This window comes from Morchella sextelata (genome assembly GCF_020137385.1).
Source record: "Morchella sextelata strain SCLS chromosome Unknown scls_9, whole genome shotgun sequence".
Taxonomy (NCBI): domain Eukaryota; kingdom Fungi; phylum Ascomycota; class Pezizomycetes; order Pezizales; family Morchellaceae; genus Morchella; species Morchella sextelata.
Genome location: NW_025408624.1, coordinates 816608 through 839835, shown reverse-complemented (window position 1 = coordinate 839835; position 23228 = coordinate 816608). Strand labels below are relative to the sequence as shown.

The window sequence follows — 23228 nt, the reverse complement described above, 5'->3', positions numbered from 1 at the left end:
ATGCGTCAAAACAACCTCCTCCTGCTCCTAACCTCTAGCGCGTCCGTTGCTATTGCCACAGCGCCTCGTGGGGTTTCTCCCGAAGGTAACTAACTATATACCCACAGTTGGTAATTTCATAACATGCTAAAAACCAACTCCATGACACAGATGCGCGCCTCTACGCAGGTAGCACCTTCACCTGCCTCACACACCCATCCATAACTATTCCCAGCTCCCAAGTCAACGACGACTTCTGCGACTGCCCCGATGGCAGCGATGAGCCGGGCACCAGCGCCTGCGCACACCTTCCCCATAGCGCGCTCGCCATCCGAGGCTTCCACTGCCGTAACGAACAGCATACCCCGGCATTCCTCCCTCTGTCGCGCGTCAATGATGGTGTCTGCGATTATGAGATCTGCTGTGATGGCAGCGATGAGTACGCGCACGTCGGCGGGGTTTCGTGCAAGAACCGGTGTGCGGAGATCGGGATCGCCGCAAGGAAGCTCCAGGCCGAGCGGGAGAGGCTGAGAGGCGATGGAGTTAAAGGGTGGGCAGAACTGGTGAAGAAGGCACAGATCATGAGGAAAGAGGCCGAGGATGAGGTGAAGGTAACAGAGGTGAAGATTGAGGGAATTGTGGGGAAGGTAAAGGGACTTGAGAGGGAGCTGAGGGATGCTGAAGAGAGAGAGAGGCGACGAGTGGTTAGGGCACCCAAAGAGGGGGAGGGTGGAAAGGTGGGTGTTCTAGTTGGGACGGCCAAAGAGAGAAGTGAGGAGTTGAGGGCCGGGCTGGAGAGGGTGAGAGAAGAGAGAGATGCGGCATTGGAGAGGTTGAAGAAAGCCGAAGGGATCCTGGCCGCGCTGAAGGAGGGGTATAATCCCAACTTCAACGATGAGGGTGTCAAGACCGCCGTCAGGGCGTGGGAGGAGTACCTTGCACAAGAAGAGACTTCCACAAACCTCAATGATTCCGAGGAGAGGGACTTAGACGACCTTCTGGGTGAAGATCCAGTCGACTGGGACGAGTTCCTCGAGGTCGGCGAGCCGCAGAGTGATCGTAAGCATAACAATCTTCCGACTTGAGCATGTGAACAGTTCCTGATTAGAGCTCTGGATAGTCTACAATATCGAAGCCTACCTCCCGGAGAGCATTAAAGACTGGGTCCACGACAAGCTCCACGACTTCCGCCAAATTCTCGTCGAGAATGGTATCCTTGCCCCAGCCCCAGACACCCCCGGCATAGAGTCTAAAGCTGTCACCGCCACCCGTGCGGCGCTCAAAACCGCCGAGTCCGAAGAACGCGATAACCGTGCGCGCCTCACCGCCTTGAACGACGATCTCAATACGGCCTATGGCCACAACGACGTCTTCCGCCCGCTCAAGGGCGAGTGCATTGACGCTGACGTCGGCGAATACAAGTATGAGTTCTGCTTCCATGGAAAAGCTCACCAGAAATCGCTCAAGGATTCGTCGAGCACGTCGCTGGGTAGCTTTGCGCGTATCGAGTACACAACGCCGGAGGATGTTGGCGGCCAGCATGGGTTGTTTGATGCTGGGTGGGAGGAGGCGCATGAAGAGGGCCTCAGTGGTGTAGTATTGAAGTATGATAACGGGCAACAGTGCTGGAATGGGCCAAAGAGGAGCGTCAATGTCGAGCTCTATTGTAGCGCAGTGAATGAGCTCAGGAGTGTCAGGGAAGAGGAGAAGTGTGTGTATAGGTTTGAGGTCGGAACGCCCGCTGTATGTGGTGATAGGGCGGAGGAAGCTAAGGGGGAGTCTATGGAGGAGAGGGTGAGGGATGAGTTGTGAATTATTTAGGTACCTTCTCCGTGAAAGGTGGGGCTACTTACATGGGTTTGCTTTCTTGCTGTTTTTTTTAACTTGTCTTGTTGCTGTATACCAGATCGTGCATTCTATATTGTGCGATGCAAGATAAAAAAATAGATTCTGTTGCGGTTCCTTATCTTTGGTCAGGTCATATGTACGTATTAGTGTGCCCTCTTTTCTGTGGTTAAGTGGCGATAGCTGTCCATCTCCCATAATAGCAAGGGCCGACTTGGCTTTAATCACAAACTATCACTCGGCAAATGCGATGTCCGTTTTTACGGTATCGAACCCCTAGTAGTAGATCCGTAAGAAGATATTCTGAAAGTAGATTGCGAATGTAGGCTGGGGCCGGGTAACGACATATAGGAGTTCATCCGTTGACTGACTCTTAATTCTCCCCCTCTGTTCGTCGCAGCAATACAATACAGTGCTAGTGATCCGCCAAGGGCCTTGGGAAAACTGATTCGGCAGCCTATTGAGAGCCCTCCAGTGGTATGCAGAGTCGAGACCCAATAAGAAGAAGTAAGTGGACGTCCCCCCACCACCACCTACTGTACGCGGCTGACCGTTTCGAGCTCCCATAAGATATATGTGAGACGATAGATATATGACAAGGTTATAATTTTGCTCCATTTTTGGGTGCAAGTCTCTATTCAAGGAGTTTGCGGGCTTCTAGAACAAGTGGAGTTTATTATAGCGGCTTGTAGTAAATTAAGTTCTGGTAACCAGCGGGTGTATTTAGTGCATGAATTATCACTCTATCATGAAGGTACCGAGGAAGGTGCCAAAAAACAGGGATTGATTAGATCAATAAGTACGCCAAAAAACAAGGAGGAACCCGAAGGAACAGGGGACAGGAAAGAAACAGAAAGCGGAAAAGAAGTGAAGAACGGAGGGGGATAGATGTAAGATATAGACGATATAGAAGACGGAGATCCAAAGGAACCGATTCAACTCAGGGTGGAAGTAGTGATGAGAATGCCAACATGGTAGGGACACTCTGGATGGATGACACTCATCACGTAAGCCTTTTGCTGTTTCCTTCCTTCCTTCCTTTTCTCTTTCATTTTTACCAAATGGATACAAAGTTCCATCTGTGGATTTGGTTCACTTGTTCTCGTCTCCGAGTGGCTAGTACACTCTTGATCCCAACCGCCGTCCGGCCCAGATAGTCAAGGGGCTATCGATATACTGTATCCGGAATCTTGGTACGTTTTTTTTTTTTTTTTTTTACGCCATCAATAATATTGATTTTATGGTTTGCATCCCCTCTTCCCCCTCATCACCCCTCTCCCGTCCCCTGTCAACCACAGCTTCCCCACCATCTCCTTTCCCTTGAGGTTAATAGCCATCAACACCTCCCCTATATACGTAGTTGGCTCTTGGAATCGCTAATCTCTATCCGATCTGGGACTGTAGTACAACCCCTGGTAAGATATTTTCTTCTATTTACTTCCTGCATTTCTCTCTGGGAGACTGGACTGGACGGAAGATGTTTTTTGCTTTAGTTTTGATATGATGAAGTTTTGACGAGCAGGTACTTATTCTGATTTTCCTTTTCTGGGGTTTGGCATGATCTCCGCTAACTATGCGCACATATAGCGCCACTCAGGATCCTGGAGATAGCGAGGTAAGACATTGGACTTTTTTATACGTATTCTCTTGACCATTCCCGTCCATGGTCTATATGGGCAGGTAGCACATTACTTGCTGTTTTAAACCATGCAAATGTTGATCGCTAGATTGGAGAGCGAGTGAGATCATATGATTGGAGCAAGAGATACTGGTTGGAACTCGAGAGCTTGGTGCACTAGAGAAAGGAAATGTTGGTGCAGTATCGACGATTAGTGAGAGTTTTCTATCCCCAGACTATTTTGGTAGCCATCCACATTAACATTGGATCCATGGAAGTATAAGTATCATAAACTCAATGTGAACTTACAGAACTACATCTAATTTACTATCACCATCCCTGGCAAGAGTGAAACACTTCTTGGTCTAAGGACCGCGGCATGAAATCCAGGCGGCTACAAGTATACATAACTACTGCTTGCAGCACTCCTTCGTTGCGGCCTCGCGACGGTCAACCCATCGGTGAGTGTATTTATTTTCCACAATATCTAGGAACTTCACGGTAAAAGAAACTCGATATGTAAGTTAGTGGCTGCAATTTCTCGGACGACTCCCCGAGAAAAGATATTTCTTTTACATGAAATGCCACTCGTTATGTTTCCATTTATTCGCTGGCAAAACCATCTAACTCATTTTGTCATAACCTCCGGGTTACATACAATTAATGAAGTAATCAAGTCTAACTCGTTTTACCCCGCGCCGCCTAGCATGCTGGTTGATTGGCTGAGGAGTATGATGTATGCTGTATACTGGTATATAAAAGCTTAGGGCCCGTTTGGATGCCGAGGGGGAATTGAAACCCCGTTTAATAACGGCTGCGTTAGGTGAGCTTAAATGCAGGTTGTTTAAAACGGAGTTTGGGTCATTTTTGGTCCGCCAAGCGCCGGTTGTGGCATTGGTTGTTAAGTGAATATTTTGGTGGGTTTTGATTTCAGAGCCCTAACAGAGCTGCAAAAAAAAAAGGACGGACGAACACAAACCTTTTTGGCAAAATGGAGTTACGGGAAAAAATCGGACTGAGTTACACAAACTTGACCGCCAAACTCCATTTCGACAGGGTAGCCAAACGGGCCCTTAGAGTATTGAAGCTGGGATGTTACTCTTATGAGTATGGAGCGGTAAATGTGTCAAAAGTAATTTTACCAACGGTAGTAAATTATTTTACCACCGGTGGGAAGTTTTCATAAGTTTTGGCATTAATGATTGAACATTTATTTATGTAGTATAGCGCAGCATAAAGACCGAAACCCAGTGTTTATACCGGTGGGAAATATACTAATGTAGGATAGCGTGCAGACACAATGACTGAAATCCAGTGCTTATACCACCGGTGGTAAATAATTTACTACCGTTGGTAAAATTACTTTTGACACATTTACCGCCCCACATATGAGTGATGATGCACGCTTCACAGTATCAGTGACTGGTTCAGGAACTAAACAGTTCTCATGCATGGCAAGTAGGTATCTAATATCAACAAGTGAAAGTGATAAAAAGTCAACAGCATGCGATGAAGCAGTTACACAAATACTGGATATCATACTTTCGCCATTCTGACTACATCTACAACAGAATTCATATGTCGGCTACTGATGTGCTAGTAGAACGTATTTTACAGATGAGAGGCCCTCAAGCCTCCTCACGTCTTATTTATGATTTTTTAACAGGCGAAGTACCACCTGGACCGCCTTCTGGTTGTACTCAAATCGATCTGTGTACTCCCAGAATGGCGGGGCGGAGGGTGTCGTGATGTCCTGTCGGCTCAGCAACTGGTATCACACCAGTGGCCGACTTTGATCCATGGAACGAAAGTAAGATACATATATGTATGTACATCTATAGGCGACATATAAAATATTAAGGAAGCTAATCAAATATTGTAAGGACCACATGCAGTCAGTGCCCCAAATTCATCGATGCGGATAGCCGTGTTCTCCGGGTAATTATTCATTAAAGTAAAGGTCCCCTCTTTTGAGAGTCCAGCTACACGGCTGCGAGTCGCATGATAGAATGATAGACCGAGTGTTCAGGGGATGAAGTCCTTTTACAAAGGTTGTTGTTTCAGTAAAGTGTGGCTTATCTGGAGCACCTGTACCTGCAGGAGATAAGGAGATAACCGCATGTGCATTTGCTACTGGATTTCAGTGCGTCATACTACGTATGACTTCAACATGTTCATCCCATCTTTGGTGTAGCCGGTAAGAAGACATTCTTCACTCCCTTGATAGTTGAGTTTTTGTAACGAATTCTAGTTGACATGGTACTTTAAAAGGTTAGGTCCCCTACATGTATGCCACATGCACAAAGAATTAATTTGCTGGGGATGAAGTCTCAACTTACAGAAAAGAAGGCAAAACAGACCACAGTGATGTTATATAATGCTAACGCGCGAGGTTATTCGGTATAAGATATTATCGATGATCCAAGTATCGAAACTTGGGGCTCCAGAGGCCGTCGATGTAAAGAGATTTCTCAAATGTGGGGTTTTAGATGAGAGAGAATCCGGATGGTCTAATCGGTTCGCTTTGGATGATTTCCCGCTCTCACCGCCTCTTCAATTTGTTTGGATGAAGATGAGGCGAGATATTTTCTGTATCTGACTTTTAAAACAGTTTTCTAGATGGGGTCCTGTAGATATAGAGGATAGATTCTACTTTTGGATTTGGATGGACGACCGGTAATGAGAAAGTACTAGCCAGTTGACAAACTGGGGGGTCAGTATAATTAATCAGGAAGAGAGATGAGTGAAGATAGGAAATGGCCGTACATATCAGGTGGTAGGAGGTAAACAAACACATGTAATCGTGAGAGTCAAATCACTCAGCATAGACGCCTTTAGGGCTAACCCAAGAAAGATAAGATCTCGAGAGGCAATAGTTGAATGGGATAGAAAACAAGGGTTATCTTGAGACGGCTTTCACGAAGGCTTCTGATGTTGACACACAGATAATACACCCAGCCAGAATTCGAGCTAAGTCAGTGGGTGTGCATCTCGACAGTATGCCAGTACATAAATAGTGTGGTCCATGAGCCGGCTCTAGTCGAGCCGGCATATAAGCTCGAGCTGGCTCGGCTCGCGGGAGGCAGAGACTCGCAAGGCTCGAGCTTTGGTGACAGGCTCGTAAACTGGCTCGAGCCTGTGATCAATGATATAAAAAACAGGTTATCCGTATAGCAAGTATAGTAAAATGGCAGATATAAGCTTCATTTCATGGGTTAATACCGTGAACACTCTAGTGGGTAGAAATCCCTTTTTTGCTTCCTTTATGGCTTCTAGAGCCTAGTGCAGAGTGAGCAAACTGAGCTTGAGGTAAGGCTCAAGCCAAAGCTCGAGCCTTAGAGAAAATGGCTCAAGCCGGCTCAGGCTCGCTGGAGGGTGAGGCTCACTGGGCTCGAGCCGAAAGTTCGAGCCTAAAGTTCGAGCCGGGCCGGCTCATGGACCACACTATTACATAAACCTTCCAAGTTTTATTCATTCTAGATGAGCCGTACCTTCACAGATCCTACTGGCCTGCCCAAGGCGGGTCTTAAGATTTTCATATGATCGTCCTTCAATATTAAGGCATCCAATAAGATCAAACAAAAGTTCTAGACTTCCACTAGAGAGCAATGCATTAGCTGCACTGTACTCGCGTTCGATCATGAAGTCGTTGGATGTCGTTGCAACTAAATCACTACCAAAAACCGAGGACTTAATGAATGCATGTGTAGATGATCAATACAAAGTGTTCGTTCTTTGGAACGCCACGTCAGTGAGTTTGTTTAGTGCTAGAATCTGTAAATAGAGCATGAAAGATATAATATCTCGTGGTTTCCTGCTGGAAACTGTGGGCCCATTTCATGCTTACAGGGGTCCATTGTCCCCCCTATCACTCAAATGCTTGACTGTATAGCAGCTGAAACTCATTTTGTTAACACAATTGGTCTGCGGGCGCTGTGTCTATGCACATTCATGCCCTCTCACTCGTTGTATTTCAATGACTTTTTAGGGGGATCCCTAGACAAAGAAGTGAGGGAAGGAGAATTGTTAGACTTGTTTTAGTGCACGACACACTAGTCTTTTAAGAATGATTCGTCCATGGTCAACCTTATATTCTCAGCGCAACGTATCTGTGTATATTAAAGGAATTCGAAAAGGCCTTATCAGCACTATAATACCGAGTATGTATATGACAATACAGAGTATTCAGCCTTCTAATCTCATTTATTTCAGAGATAAAGCTACGCCACGGGCTGGAAGTGAAAGACCCGGTAAGGGTTGCAGTCTTATTCCTCGTTTTCACGACACCTAACAGGACAGCTAGTAACAACTAATCGTCCTCTTGGATGATCGGTAAACCAAGCCCTCAACTTCACGCCATCTTCTCGCAGCAATGTTTCGTATCTAAAATATGGCAGGCGGATTCAAAAGGGTTAGCACGACAAAAGATTGAACGCGATTAAAGATAGGTGAATCCATTTTTTTTTTCAGAGACCTTTTCTCCTCGCGTCTTGGAAACAACAAGTATTTCTGTTTCTTGTGCCACGAGGCGCTGCTAAATCGGGAGATTGTGTGATGATCGCTTGTATGTTTTGTAAGTTGCGTGCGTACACACATGTGCGTACATCATGTATGTAGTATACACTCTACACAAACTTGCACCCGGATAACAGCCCCGCTATCAGACACTTGAACTTCGTGGAAGTTGAATTCAAGTAGTTTTCTTTTTTTAGTTTTTTGGGGAGGGTAAAATTTTGAGCGATAGCGCTGAAGTTAAACTCCTTCTGGCTATAATTGAGCCCTATAAGTCTTCATGTTGATTTAGACTTTGACAATAACCTATTGTATGTAGGTTATGGACGCTGCCCATCACGTACTTGTTGACAATACTTTAGGGCGTACATGATCGATCGATCCTAATAGTACAAGGTCGCGCAAGTGAACCAAGGTGACTGCTCACACGGTCACGGTCCAACCGGCCGTTTCCGCGTTCCGCTCGCTGAATCTCTAGTAGATATGATACGATGTACCGAAGGCATCCATAGAGAGCCCTCCCCCCTCGGAGATGCATGCACGGCGCGAAAATTTGGGAGGGAATTTCTTTTTTAAAAGGAGTATCCAAATGATGCCAGAAGTAAACAATCTCGGATGCCAGTTATTCGCCCCTGTACGCTTGAAACAGACAGATATAAAACGTCATGTACGCATGTCAAGCCTGGATTTTTCCATCAATAGGAAGAAGAGTTGATTTTCAGCGATCCACCAGGTTTTGAATTAAACCTCAGCTCCGAATTGTTCGCCAACTGAGAAGGCGGTACGAAAACCCTTGAGGATGTCCGTAAGAAGGCCCAATTTATTGCAACTCCATTTTATCTCGGTGATAGCTTCTAACGGCTATGAGAAATTTCCCTTGGGTCACAGAGGTTTGACTGTGTGGAATGGCGAAGAAATGTATAAAAAACGAGTGATATCGTGTGGCATGACCTGTCATCCTGATGTCAAAGTAGGGCAATATGTCCTTTGAGATTTAAAACCAGGTTTTAGGGCCTTGATTATTGGCATAGCACGCAGAAAAACTAATGTGCAGAACTACAAACCTAGCATAATAGACACATCAGCTCAAGCCATAAGAGAAGTAGCCAACGAAACAGATGCTTTTCAACCTCAAACCATGCTATCTGCAACATTCCGTCTCCCAGTCTCGCAAGATGGTGTGCAGTAAAATCGGAAGCCAAGGTTGACGCAAGAAAAATACGTTGAATCCCACCTATCTGGAGTGTGAGATAATGTCGAGTAGAGCCGTATAATTCGCCTATTTGCGATATGAAATATGTGAAGTAAGGGTAATCGCAAAATGGGAGCTATGAGTGAAATATTGCTCTTTGTACCACCGACTGTTATCTCGACATTTGGTTCGAATTGATTATTATGGTCGAAGTCGGTCTTCTCAGAGAAACCTATTACCAAGCTTAGCGAGTAGAAAGCCCTCAAGGATCTGACATCAAGGTTTGCTAATGATAATCGGCACTCATTAGTTAGCACCCCAGGATTTATCTTGTTTCTAGCTTGTAGCTCTCTAGGATCGTCAAAGCGCAGAATATCCTCGCATCATAAGCTTGAGTGGAAAGATAATGTTGATCGTTTGGAGGTTACTTACATAATTTTAGAATTAATGAACCTCTTGATTCCTCCATTTGTGTGCCTCTGATAACTTCACTTACGGTTGGGGAGCTTTAGGAATGTCAGCCACCTGTCATGTAAAGGATTTTCACGCCAATTGAGAAAGGTTGCCCTCAGAGGGCTGTGCAGGAACAAATCTCCAATATGAGACGGTTCAAATCAGTAAAGGGGGTCACATCCTTCTCTAGAATTTTCTTGGGGATATTTCCTCCGATTGCGGTACATACTGTCCATTCTCCAGGAGCGTTCTTGAGAATAGTGGAATATTCAGGAGAGCTTGGGGAGCCTGTGGATTTAGGCAAGTCTTTTTGCACATCCCTAGTAACCTTTAAGGTTCCGCCGATAACGGGCGAGAAGATAGTATTGCACTTTCCTTTTCTCGAGATGTTTCGCTTGTGGGTTCCATTTGTTCCTTGGATAGGAACTCCAGATTCTCAAATGAAGCAGTAATGCAAAAAAAGATAAAGTATCTCGTATCTAAAGTTGGAAAGATATTAGTATTAGTTCAGGCTGTAAGATGACGCTATGTGCGAAGATGGCTTTCCAAATTTTTGAATAATTTTGGATTAGGGCGATTGAGATATTCACAAGACTCTTACCCGAATAGTACCAGAATTCTAATCAGAGAATGAATAGATTCGGCTCACAGAGTACTTGCCGCAGTTGCCATCTACTTCATAGCCCCGAGTTGAGCTCTCAATTATTTGTCCGAGGCCAGATAGGCAAAGTTGAGCCTGATAACATCATCTCCGCTTCCAGCAAACACAATTCCGAGAAAGTGTCATATAGATAGTTCCAGTACCAAACACCGAAGTTAAAGGTTCTACTGTACCAGAAAGCGTAGTTGTGAGACTATCTAGGAGGAAAAACTCAATCCGGAATGTGAGCTCATGGGGGGTGAGTGATTCTTGTCCAATCGGATGTATCGATGCCTGTTATGACGAGTGAAAAATCGTTATGCGGGGCCGGGTAACTGAGCGTGGCACACGCGCCAAGAAGTATCGTATTCTCAAATTTAATCCAAGTTCGCTCTTAATTGAGCTTAAGCTTGTCTGTTTAATAACATCTACATTCAGGGGCCTATACTAGTATTATATACTCAGGCATCTGCTGTTCCTTTATATAATTATCCATATATTGCAGTGAAATAATGTCGAGACGTCGATCTGGTACAGCCCGCCAGATCTTCCGCGGATAAAACTAGTACGTAAGTACATGTACTCCTCGCGCGGTCCATGGCGTACGTCTTCGAAGCTTCTCTAGCTTCTAGCCTTCTGCTGGAAAAATAAAAAATATTAACCTACAGATATTAGACCTGGCACTAGTAATCATAGTTTAACCCTCCAAAACAAGGGTCTATTGGAAATTTTCGGCAGACTTCGCTATTTACCATGCGGGTCCTTGTAAAGCACCTACATTCTACCCGCAGCCGGAAAACCCTTACGATTACGATTACTTCTCTGGAATACACAAGAGACTACATATGTATCCTAACAAAGTATTTAGGCCGCTTACCTCTAATATGTATTCAGTCCTATTATACTTGTCTAACATGCCTTCTGGCATACTAGTAAGACAGTACCTGCATTCTACTGTCCTAAAGCTTTGTGCTTGCAAGAAGCCTCGATATGTCACGTCGGTATCTCAAATCACGTTAAGTTTCATTAATACGATTGACAAATCTTAGATCCCAAGGTCTCAATTAGGTCACCCCTGATTGCGCACAGTCATCCTATTCGATCACGTGATTGTCTTTGGCTCACACAGGCACAGCACTGTATGCTTCTGGAGTCGTTCACTTTTCGGGGTTTACTCGGTTGCAATAGGAGTACCAGGCACATCAACATGCAGAGTATCTACGCCTAGTTACATCCTCTATTCGGGTTCAACTTAGCTAACTGGCAAAACTAGACAACCTGTCAAGGTTGGTAATCGATACTTGGTGACATGTATCGATAGGAAACCTATTGATCAGTAATGATCGGATGAAGAATGCCGCGACCGAGCGAGGGTTTTTTCCTCAAATCTGATTGACGGAGATGACGGGTTTTCCCTCATCCGTCCGCCTAGACATTCCACCTTGGCAATTATTTCTGACTCCGGGCTCCACAACAGGCACCTATCAAGATAGGTGCAGCGATATTTCAAGCTCTGCTGTGTCGTTATCCGGGGCTCCGAAAAAAAACGCCTTTATTCGCTTTATCTCATTGTTCTTCCCCTCCCCCACCCTTTCCAACGTTTTGTTTCCTCTGGTCTCATCCAGCTGCGTACAAACGAGTAGGTGGAACTGAAGGTCTTTTACACAAGCTTTGATTTAAGATGGCGGTCTCTCTAACCCCTTATAATGCATCGCATATCGAGTATAATGGCAACTACTTCAACTCTTCACTTATGAAGGAGTTTAATTACAGTGGGTTATATCATCCTTAGCTGTTTGTCCGTTCTTTGGTTTTCTTTGGTTCTTTCTTGTTCGCGAGTAAAGTAAAGTGCCAAGATAACAGCCACTGACGCGAGAACAAAATACTTAACAGCCATTTACACAAACGGTACACTTTCAAATATCTCTCGCTGCTATCTTGTTTTCGATAACTACCATCCATATTTTGCCCTGAATGGCTCAGTGTTCAACGGGACGAACTGTGATGCCCCTATCAACCCCATTGCAACGCGTGCAATCCTCGGCATAGTGTCAAGCGTGCTTTTCGCGATCGGAATTATGCTTGGGCTCACCCTTTTGAGGAAACACGGAGCCACACACCTGCCGGTAGAAAAACGGTTCAGATTGGTTTCAAGAAGGTGGCAATGGTATTGGTTGATTTGCACTGCTGTGTGTGGGATGATATCGGGCTTTATGGCAATAGACGTAGATAGGAATTATCTTCAAAGCACTGCGTTGATCATGCAGAGCATCTTCTTCTATGTCACGTTACCAGCAATGTTGGCAAGTGTTTGGGAAATGACTCGACATTGGTATGTTGTACTCAACTGCAAAACTATCACTCATAGTCAATACTAACGATTGCTGTAGGGGATCATTCCTGGAGCGGCAACATGTCGACGCTGATGCTTTCTGTTTCCCGCAGGACGACAAAAGGTCTAAAATCGAATTCTATATCCCGTTGGTCTTTTATCTGTTCGGATTCTTGGTTAGTCATTGCCTCCTATCTACAGTGTATCCTTACAATTCAAACAGAAACACTGACCTTCTCACCGCTAGACCTTCTTCATGTCGCTCCTCCGTAACTGGAATCCCATCACTAAAGCATGGGGCACCGGCGGCGCCCAAACAGCCACCGATCCACGTTTCCGCGCCGCCTGTTTCTTCGCATTCTTCGCTCTTGTGATCATCATCCTTTCAGTATTTGTTTCCCTGCACTACTACACACCGCGCCGGGTTCCGATGAAAATCCCGCTGTGTATTCTTCTCCTAACGATTCGGATTTGTTATAACGCTGCCTGTGCTTGGGAATATGATATCTCACCTCTATCCCATCTTACTAACCCAGGCTGGATATATGGGTTGGGATATTTACCAATATTTTTGATTATGGCCGTCATGATTTTTTATGGATGGAGGGAACCGAACGAGGACCAAGAAATTCTCAAACAGAGAAGAGAGAGGGAATTTCAGCTCAATGTCGAAATGAATGCGTCCAAAGGGGAGAAGAAGGAGAGAGACGAGAGGTTGATGAAACTGGGGCGAATGAGCGACAACGATAGGAAGATGGTGTAAAGGGTGATTTTTTCTTGAAAAAATCTTTTGGAACAATGGGATTTGAGCGTTTTGGAGTTGCAGTCAAGTCGTGGATGATATGACTAACACTATTCCGGTTTACATTTTTTTTAGAAGCCCTCTAACCTTTCTTTAATTATTGGCGGAGGTTTTGGTATTCATTGGGCGTGTACTGTATTATACAAGTTGTTTATCAATCGTTTTCTCCAGGATCTGACAGTTAGTAGAGGGTTTTTTCGTAGCTTTCTATATTTTTGCGTCTGGGAAGGATCGGTTGTAAATTGATACATGGAAAATTTACTGACCTTATTTTAGACACTATAGTTGTTGGAGGTTATGTATTCACTCAATCTTTGAAGGTTGTCAAATGGCTGTGAATAAAAGAAATTCAAGAGCCCTTTCGAAACTCGATCCTTTTGGCGAAAACAATCATGACTCTGTGTCAATTCTCCTTGCCATTACATACTTTTGTATACATGAAGTAGTTAACAATCGGGCCATGATACTACATAATGCATTGTGAGCGCGCAATCATCAAAAGAGAAAACAGCCTGATGGGCTCTATCTGATTACATGTATGTACCTAGCGTACAATCCCATACCCAAAATCACGAGATGCTGCAGCAGCTAGCGGAGATCATGATCAGACTAAATTATTGAAAAGGAGTAAGCAGACCCAATTTTTACCAAAGTATGGAGAGTAGGTACTGACGATTCAGAGGCCAATAGTCATCGGAATAGCCTATTTCAAGAACTACACCATCGAGAATCGGAGAACATGAAACAACATATCCTTTGGATAGCCCCCCAACCGATAGATATCAACGAGAATAACGGTAGTATATCCTAAACAAAAGGTCTTGCACGGCCGACGTGCATCGCATAGTGCTATTCTCAGCTCTGTCACGATCGTAATGATCGGCTCAATTACAAGCCACGATGATCGCTGTTTGGCCTGTTGGTATGTAATTGTTTCTCGCTCACCCGTGGTACATCCAACAATCCTGCACGTGGACAAGGCGGAGCTTATTGGTTGATTGTGAGACATTTCGTCCTATGTATTCTGCCACGATTACTCTGGGTAATCGAATCCATAAGTGGGTGATTTGAGCCTCCAAATACCCTAGAGTTGGGGTACTGGTCACCTGAATACGACATTGTTGTCCATTGCCCAGAGATGATTCCCACGAAGCCGGTGCTCTTATCAGAGCCATATTTATCGCGGTGTTAATACTGTACAAATAAACATCATCGTGGCAGCTTTAGAATCCATCGCTTGGACTTTTCCGAGGAATCTTATACTAAGCACAGCAGCGGGCCATAGTTGTTTGTTCGGGCCGTCTGATGTCAACGCTGGCAAATTTTTCACGTCTATGAAAGCGGGCAGTCATGTCGTTGGCCGCAAGACTCCGGAGGGCCGGTGAATGCAGTGAAGACTGAAATTCCATGTCAACAGTGTGAACACACATACTCCAAAAAGCATAGATCAGGAGGCATCTTCATGCGCAAAAAGGAAAGTTTCCCGGATATATTACCGCAGATCATAGGACATAAAGCTTAATAGTTCGTAAATAAGCACCAAATGGGTTCCTGTTCGTTACCGAGATTTTCTTTGCAGGAACCAATGCGAATATTTATATCCGAGAGCGATGCGCTTCATCTACATCTAGTAAGGCTCCAGAGCTCCCAGGCGACCCATTGTAACTTGTCACTTTTTGCTGCCTTCAAAAGAAAAGAAAAAAACCCGAATACTGATATAACATATCAACATATATAACATGTTCAGATTTTGACGGCCAAAAAAGGTGGTGCCCTCGGCGGCCCGTCCCGTCTCCAGCTGTAAATGCACGAAATTCCTATTTCGTGTTGATTCAGCATGACTGTTGAAGACGTTGAAGTGAAACCTTCCCCATGGAGGCAATTGATAAAAGTGAACTCAGCTAAGCAACATCTTCCTTACGTCATCTAATACTCAAGTCAATGATTATGATTTGTTTTTGTTTTTCTTTCCAGTCAGGCCAATGCCCAGTCAGGGTAGGTCACAAGTTTTCCCCGCAAGGCGAGAGGACCCACTGGTATTTTAGGTATTACTGCAGTTATCGCCCTAGAGGCACAATTCGCCATAAAGTTTCAGTACTAGAGGCCAAAAGACCATCGAGAGCTTCAAGAGGTTGTTAGCAACACTATCATTGAAGTCCACTAAATCATTGAGGAGTATGTCGTTTCCAATATAACTCTTAGCGTGGAAACCATCATATGTCTATGCAAGCTATCGCGTAATCAGCCACATATGAAGTGCTAGACCCGGAAGATTGGACAGTTAATTCCGCTGCGTTGGGGAGCTCCGTATATAGCTATTGGTCCACATCCGAGACTGTAGTCCGTGGGTTTAGCCCCTGGTAGAGATCAGAGTCAGGGATAAGAGGAGAAATGTCGGGGTTGGCGATATGGGGTTTCTCCGATTAGACGATGAGCTGGCATAAACTAGTGCATTTTGTCTTTTCGCTGAACCAGGCATTTGTTTCGACAGGTACATAACACGGACAAATTGGGAAGTTCCAGCGCATAACCTCCTCCGATCTTTTCAAAAGACGGGATGGACCCTCTTGATATAAAAATGAGAATTGGCTCGAGGGGCCAAATATGACTAAGAGGATAGGCCAACGTGCATTGTAGGAGTAGTATACTTCAATTGATATGACGTAAAATATTATTTGTCTACCTGTAGATAAATCAGAAATCAAACGGCGATCTCTTGGTTGCTGGAGCTATGATCCGCCCGGTAAACTCTAAAGTGTGAGAGTCGGCTTCGACCTGATCTCCTATCGTTATACATGTTTGTACTCAAGTGGAATAACTTATCGACTGGCTAACTGGGCCATTAGTACTCCAAGATCCACTCTTTAAATCTTCCCCAAGGGCGGTAGAAGTCTGACCAAGTTTAATAGGCAATAGAGATATACAGACATAGCGAGTATCGAGGGGATAAAATTTAAAAAATGGAAACTTTGAATTAAAAGCGATAAGTGTTATTATCTGTAGTAGACTTTAAGGTTGTCAACCGAATAATTTGCACCAAAAGACCATTGAGCGCAAGGTAAACACAGAAATCGAAGTTTCTGAGTGCATTAAGAATACGTGGGGTTTGAAGATCGAAGGAGCCGACCCACCAAATCCAACTAGCGAAAGCTTTACCGATGTCCAAGGGCCATTTAGTCGACATTGGCGATACAAAGGAGTGCTTGAAACTAGGGATTTATCTGTCTAGCTAGTGATCGACGTGGACAGCAGCTTTCCTTCGCAATATCCGCATAATGTATTGTACCATCTCAGATCTAAGGGCGCTCGTTGCACTGTGCCATGGACAGCAGGGGTCGATAAGGCTGCTTCGCAGTGCACATGGGGGGTGTACTGCAGAAATGGCAGAGGACTAGCACGCCAATAGTGGGGGAATTAGGGATCGAGTTGTACATGCACAACGTAGCACTTGAGATAAAAGGTGGGAGGTGAGTGAAAGTATGTGGGGAGGAATTCGAAGGATCCCTCGTTCGTCTCACGCGATTCGGGCTAGGATAACTTATACATGTACTTACCAGCGGCGTAACTTCTATAGTAATGTATGCATGCACATAGAATGTACTCTAGAGGGTAACGTAGCGCGCTTTGGATGTACATGTAAGTAAGCATGTACGCATGTACATGCATATATAACAAGTTGGTTCGCCAGCTGTATCAGGTGGCTGAGGGGGCATCAGCAATTGGCCTGCTGTCTGGCGCGAGTGAGAGATCATGCTTCACTGCTATCGTTTTGCGGTAATTATGACTTGTTACATGGTTCGCCTGGAAAAATTTCAAGTCATACAGGTTTTGATTGGGTACCGAGATATTGGACATGTGGTTCACTCACTGTGAGAGTGAGAGTGTTGCATACATAAATTTTCATCTCCTGGGCTGGGTAGCTGGCGGACCACGCACTCAAGTCGGAGCAAGCAGCAGTGAGAGCAGAAATAATTCAAATCGTATTTGGAAGGGAAACCCGGTTCCTGAAAGTAGGCATACAAGCACACTGAATCCGAACTCCATAGTGGCGGGAAAAACCACAGAACAAGCAAGAACGAACTGATCGAATACAAATGTGATGTTGCAGGAACACATACTTCCAAAAAAATATTGTGCGGGGAAAAGAGAAAAAAATAACACCACCATCCCTAGCTCCCCCACCCGCCCGGAACCCCCTCCCCCAAACGTAACTGCAGGAAACAGGCAAAACAAAAGCAAAAATAACAACACAAACAAGCATGCAAGCAATAAAGAACCAAAGCTTCCGAACACGAAAAAAAGAACAAGCCAGCCAGCCAGTAAACTCCGATCTTAAGCTACACTGTACTTAGAAGACGTTGTTCGCAATCACATTTGCAACTTCCTCAGCACTGCAGATGACGGTGTTAAATTCGTTTTCGCGGACGAAAGCAAACGCAGGCACATTGCAGATCCTCATGTTTTCCTGAATTTGTTCCAACTCACGGTCCTGACCTCCAACTCTGAAAGAATAAAAGCCAACCCTTCCTGCGTATTCTGGGTTTGCAGCAGCATCATTATATGCCCTATATTAATCCGTTGTTAGTGATTAATGAAGAAAGGCTGACGATTCTAGATATCTAGATGCTAACTCACTGTTGGATGGTCCAGCAAGGAGGCGCCATAACATCATAGAAGTAAATTGCAATAACACGACCCTCTCCGATCGTTCCAGTAATCTCCTGGTAATGGTGGTAAGACTGAATTTCCTGGGGCTGCATCTTTGGAGTTGCGGGGAGGGGGTTTAGGCTCGAGCTTTGAGTTCTTGAGATTTAGATATAAAAAGAGGGCGTACGAATATTTTCGAAGTCCGATTGATATCTGAGAATTGAGGAAGTGGTACTCTGAGGAGGACTAGGCTGGAAGAACTAATATGTCTGGATTGAATGTACTTGAGGCTGTCGTTGGGAACTTTGGTTGTTGGGTAGCTTGGTGCTTTTTTAAAAGAGAAGTATCGTGGGAATGGGGAGCTCGTATATAAAGATTTCCGAGTATCAGTATTCATACCTAAAGCTCAGATCACTCCTAGGACCCTATGAATTGATCCAATGCTGGAGCTACAGTGTTCCGCGAAATCAAAAGGCTGTTGTTGCTGCATGTTGGCGTGGTATCACTCCTAAGATTGGTCAGAGTGTTCAGCGTCCCTCATAAAGGCGAATAAGCTAATTGCATCTAGTAAGTCGGACCATAACCACCTCCGAAAGGCAGAAGAGTGAGGTCTGGCTGAAACGATACCACTTGTCGACGGCGCCCCGGGTTCTCAAGCTGAAGACACTGGCCCGAGTCCGATGTACATGTGGGGGTAAGTGTAATACTGTGATGAACTGCCGAAAGTGTACACTGTTTGTCCTATAAACATCACACCACCTATCCTACAGCGAGATCTTCGTCTTGCAGTACTACGCATGTAGGTATGATGATGTCGTTCATGAATTGGGATTACAGATCCTTCTTGAGTTTTTAATGCAATCGCTATTGATGGAATCTACCTCCTAGTTCAATTCTATCACACCCGCTCATAAGCTCTATTTCTCAACACTTCATTGCTCCATACTCGTACGAGATTTCTGTAAAGCATATATTCAGATATTTTTTATCTTAAACTTGAGCTATATCTTCAAAATGCACATATACGTAACGCGTAACATGTCTTTCAAAACGTTATAATATTTTGCGAGATGCGGCTCTCAATCGTAAAAACTCTATTCTCTAAGCATAAAATAACTCTTCACTCTCGCACTTATAGATATGCAGGGAAGAAGTGATACCATTATTCAATAAGTCCTGACTTGGAGGGGAAATTTTATGGTGGGTTTATCGGGCCCTAGAATACAGCTGCAGATAATGCAAAGTTCCTACTATTCGTAAGTCAACAACGTTCCATGGCCCAAAACCACGAATAAAGTGGATTCCAGCCATCAGTAGGTACCACACTACATGAAACAGTACCATAAGATCTCCTCCCTATAAGATTATTCTATAATAACCTCCTTCTTTCGGATGCAGTACCATAACGTCGTCCAAAGGTCTTTGCAGTTTTTTTTGTCGTTGTCTGCGCGCGCGTCCCACGTGAATATGTCTTGGCAAAACTTTACGTCATCTGTACATTATATTGTCTCAGTCCTCTTTGGTATTTGGTACTGATGATCGCGATTCAAGCAGGTAGACAAGGCGCCAACTCTACGTCAGCCCGTCAGTCCGTCCGTGTTGTTACAAAGAAAAAAACCCGACACCATGATTCTCATTTCCTGCCCTTACAGACACGACACCTTGGACACTTTCTTCACGGCCAGAACCAGATCTCATCGTAAAACTGCACTTTCGAGAGACCAACAGCTAGTAGTACAGTTACCTAGCTACAGCATTGCAGCACCAAGAAAGAAAGAAAGAAAAAATCCAACAGCATAAGGCACAAGGGGAAAAAAATATTTTCAAGACGTTACAGTTACAACCATGACAGCCACATCATTCTCGGACATTTTCTCAGCGATAACGGTTTTCGTCTTCATCGGCCTAATCGGCGCCGCGGGCTTCGTTGTCTCTCAGAAGATACCACAGTGGTCCGAGGATGCAAAGGAGCAACTCAAGGGGAAGAATATTGACATCTCTAACAGTGGCGTTCGCGTTGGGATTAAGGGCGTATCGAACGAAGAGGAGCAGGACAAGTTGCAACGGTAATTTATTTTCAACCCCTTCCTTTACAAATTTGTTTGCCGCGGACGACAGATGACAGCCAGACTAATGGTATTTTTTTCAGGGCAATCGTGAGGACGATGAGCAACTCGCATGCAAATCCAGTGGTAGCTGCTCCTGGTGCTCCACACGATAAACACCGACACCACGTGAAGAGGTCTGTGCGATGACTACCCCCTAAGTGTTTCAGGAGAACATCACTGATCAGCGCATGGAAAACAGGTGGAAGAATCATGAAGGAAAGATGGTTGAGGAGAGGGTACCTGTAGATCCCCGGGAACCATGAGTTCCTCGGCGTCCTCCTACCTCCATCGTCAATGCGCATCAGGGGAAATTCTGCGTTGGTACAAAAGGTGTCGGTTTCCAGGGGGTGGCGTTGACGTTTCTCTTTCGATCTTCCCTTCATCTATCTCCTTACTAGTTTATTGTCATACACGTATATCTATCTCGATTTCTGTTCTATGTTCAGCACTCTAAAAATTGATTATACACACGTTGTACTTACCTGCGCTGCGCACATATCTATCTGCTATCCCTCAACCCCGTGATGATCATGAATGCCGAGTAATATAAATTGCGCTGATCCAGAACATCAAAAGACCATCCATGACGTAGATCACCTCGAGCTGACATGCAGAGGGAAAAGTACGCATTTTCGTCATGAATTTGAGGATGTGAAGGCGTATCAAAAATTACAATCCAAACCCATGAAGTATAAACTCCACCCAAGGGACCAACGAAGATCCATCACCGACTACCCTAGAACACCTGAGGTGTCGCTGATCCTATCGGAATCTCCACGAGGTGAAGACTTCTCCATGACTGCCTCTCCACTCATAATACAGAATTGGATCATTTGTGACAACAGCACAGCAGCTGCAGCACTTCCCCTACCACCGCGAAAAGGAAAGTGAGGCTCTAGTTAACCTCCACCTCTCTTCCTCCCCTCCTCCAGCTGGCCCCTCCACCAACAATTTTTGAAATCGCTAATTCAGTTCCTCCCAGGAAACCGTTTATTTTATTTTATTTTTTATTATTATTGTTTTTTATTTCCCCCCCTCTTGGCCTCATGACGGACGCACAGGTGCGAATTAGCGATTTTTACAAACTTCATTCGTCGTACACGTGGCAACAATCGAAAAGAAAAAATATCTTGTGAGGGCCGCGGGACGACGACGTACGGTAGGTACATGTAGTTGTCCGGATAAACATTGCCTGTTGCTGGAACAAAGGGCGAATCACGACGCTGCCTAGATTACTGGATGTATCGATCACATGAGAACTTTTTTTCTTCTCTTTCGAGGTCTGCTAAAGTAGGCCAAGGCTAGCTTATGCAGTTGTGTAGATCCCGCGCATATAACGTTTTTTATATGGAAAGAGAAAACTTGATGGGGGCATGTTGGTTCGAGTTTTTCATGGGGTATCACTCGCTGGAATCGATCCTTCCGTGGGGCCCGAAAGAGGGGCTAGCACACACAGCTAACCACAAGAGTGGATTTTGAACAAGTCCAATCGTTAATTGAGGCCAACGGGGAAATCAGCTAGTACAATCTTGTCGACAAGATTTAAATATCAAGGCCCGAATCAGATCATGAAGCCGGTCGGGGGCCGCGCACTGCGGTGAATAAATAGGATTCGCTGTTGCTGCAGATCAAGTGTCGTCGTTCCAAGTTGCGTGCGGCTCAAGTTCCATCCATGCATGCAACAAACCCCTCCACGCCCCCCTCCCCTCCCCTTTTGAATTTTCCCCCTCCTTGTGTGCACTAGTGCCCTGTCAATGAGAGGGCGAAATTTGTCTTTAACGGAGGTCTGGGCAACGACCGACCTCCCGGTAAGGTTGGTCTCGGAGAGAGTGCCGTGGTTTTGGGATTTGTTCGTCATCATGGGCGCTAGCTAGAGTACATGTAGCTTTTGCTCTACATGTAAGTACATACAGTACTGTACTAGTGAACCGCACTATGTTCTCTAGGGCAACCCTGATTTATGCAGGTGTGACGGCGCTAGTAGATGTCACGAGTGATATTCTATGATTGCGATTGGACCGTGTACATACATACCCCTCTTGCATAAGGTACATGTACTAAAAAGCTACACGCAGATATCATGTATAATATTTAACCTGCAAATAGGGCAGTAAAAAAAGGCCTCATGTGAATACTTTGCTCAGCACTAGTTAATCATCTAGCATTTTTCTTCATTTTCTTCATTTTCTTTTATTTTTATTTTCCCCTTCATTTTCTTCATTAGTACAACCGTATACATGTGTACTCTACAGCACAGTACATAAAGGAGTCTAAATTAGTCTACACATACGTACATGTATGCTAGAGTGTGTGATAAATGTTGCAAGAGCGCTATCGTGCTATACGTCGTTGCTTCACCTCGCTTTATCGTACCTTGGAGCAAACGGATTCGAATACACACCCCACAAAACACACACTAGACTCGTAATTAAGGTGCTCTACGCTCTCGAACCTGCATACCAGAACCTCAACACCCCCACAATCATCATCCCAAATCCAGGAGATATCTACTACCCCGCAAAGCTTCCGGAAAGGAGAAAAAGAATCGACTTTGCATGATGCCACACACCTCATTTATGGGGGCGAATACCGACCCTGTCTCCACAGCAGTTTCGGAAATGTTGATATATGAAGGGAAAGTGATATCATCTAAGAGGGCTACAGAGGATTCCATGTACTACGGGGTTAGTTAGTCAACCTCGGCGCACATATATTCGGATGCGGGGTATGCAAACTACAACATCACAACTGAACGAGGTTGGGTATCATTGGCGAGCAGGCTGAACCAGCAACGGCATGATTATACGGGGATACTGTAACGGTGACTCCGATAATCATAGCATCATACGTACTTTATGTACATATCTCGGCGAGCCCTGCAACGAGCGAGAGGATAGATCCACTCACTAACTCTCGAACTCGGAAAAAAGAAAGTGGAATTCTGAACTCTTGTGTCCACGGAATTGAAACCGGGTGAACATGAAGATTTAATCATAAAGCTGACCATGAAGGTGATCAGTTAGATTACACACTATGTACCGCGTTTACCGGTTTTCGGAACTATTTGTGGAGGAGCGAAAATGCAGTGACTATTTCAAAT

The 23228-nt window shown here is 44.9% G+C and overlaps 5 protein-coding genes across 5 annotated transcripts; 3 read left to right on the top strand and 2 right to left on the bottom strand.

Annotated features, from left to right (window-relative positions):
* On the top strand, positions 1 to 1791 carry H6S33_012906 (uncharacterized protein; the record flags this gene model as incomplete). Its single annotated transcript, XM_044844256.1, has 3 exons — positions 1 to 85; positions 151 to 1038; positions 1100 to 1791. The coding sequence occupies 3 exons, from the start codon at positions 1 to 3 to the stop codon at positions 1789 to 1791; spliced, it is 1665 nt and encodes a 554-aa protein (XP_044694615.1).
* A 7117-nt stretch (positions 1792 to 8908) lies between these two features.
* On the bottom strand, positions 8909 to 9917 carry H6S33_012905 (uncharacterized protein; the record flags this gene model as incomplete). The annotated part of the gene is made up of 5 exons (XM_044844255.1): positions 8909 to 9010; positions 9085 to 9233; positions 9310 to 9432; positions 9579 to 9652; positions 9829 to 9917. 5 exons carry the CDS (start codon positions 9915 to 9917, stop codon positions 8909 to 8911), a joined length of 537 nt encoding a protein of 178 aa, XP_044694614.1.
* Positions 9918 to 12536: 2619 nt separating this feature from the next.
* On the top strand, positions 12537 to 13334 carry H6S33_012904 (uncharacterized protein; the record flags this gene model as incomplete). Its single annotated transcript, XM_044844254.1, has 3 exons — positions 12537 to 12571; positions 12630 to 12747; positions 12819 to 13334. The coding sequence occupies 3 exons, from the start codon at positions 12537 to 12539 to the stop codon at positions 13332 to 13334; spliced, it is 669 nt and encodes a 222-aa protein (XP_044694613.1).
* A 4387-nt stretch (positions 13335 to 17721) lies between these two features.
* Positions 17722 to 18133, bottom strand: H6S33_012903 (uncharacterized protein; the record flags this gene model as incomplete). The annotated part of the gene is made up of 2 exons (XM_044844253.1): positions 17722 to 17938; positions 18009 to 18133. The coding sequence occupies 2 exons, from the start codon at positions 18131 to 18133 to the stop codon at positions 17722 to 17724; spliced, it is 342 nt and encodes a 113-aa protein (XP_044694612.1).
* Positions 18134 to 19865: 1732 nt separating this feature from the next.
* H6S33_012902 (uncharacterized protein) lies at positions 19866 to 20391 on the top strand (the record flags this gene model as incomplete). The annotated part of the gene is made up of 3 exons (XM_044844252.1): positions 19866 to 20086; positions 20170 to 20262; positions 20328 to 20391. 3 exons carry the CDS (start codon positions 19866 to 19868, stop codon positions 20389 to 20391), a joined length of 378 nt encoding a protein of 125 aa, XP_044694611.1.
* Positions 20392 to 23228: the final 2837 nt, after the last annotated feature.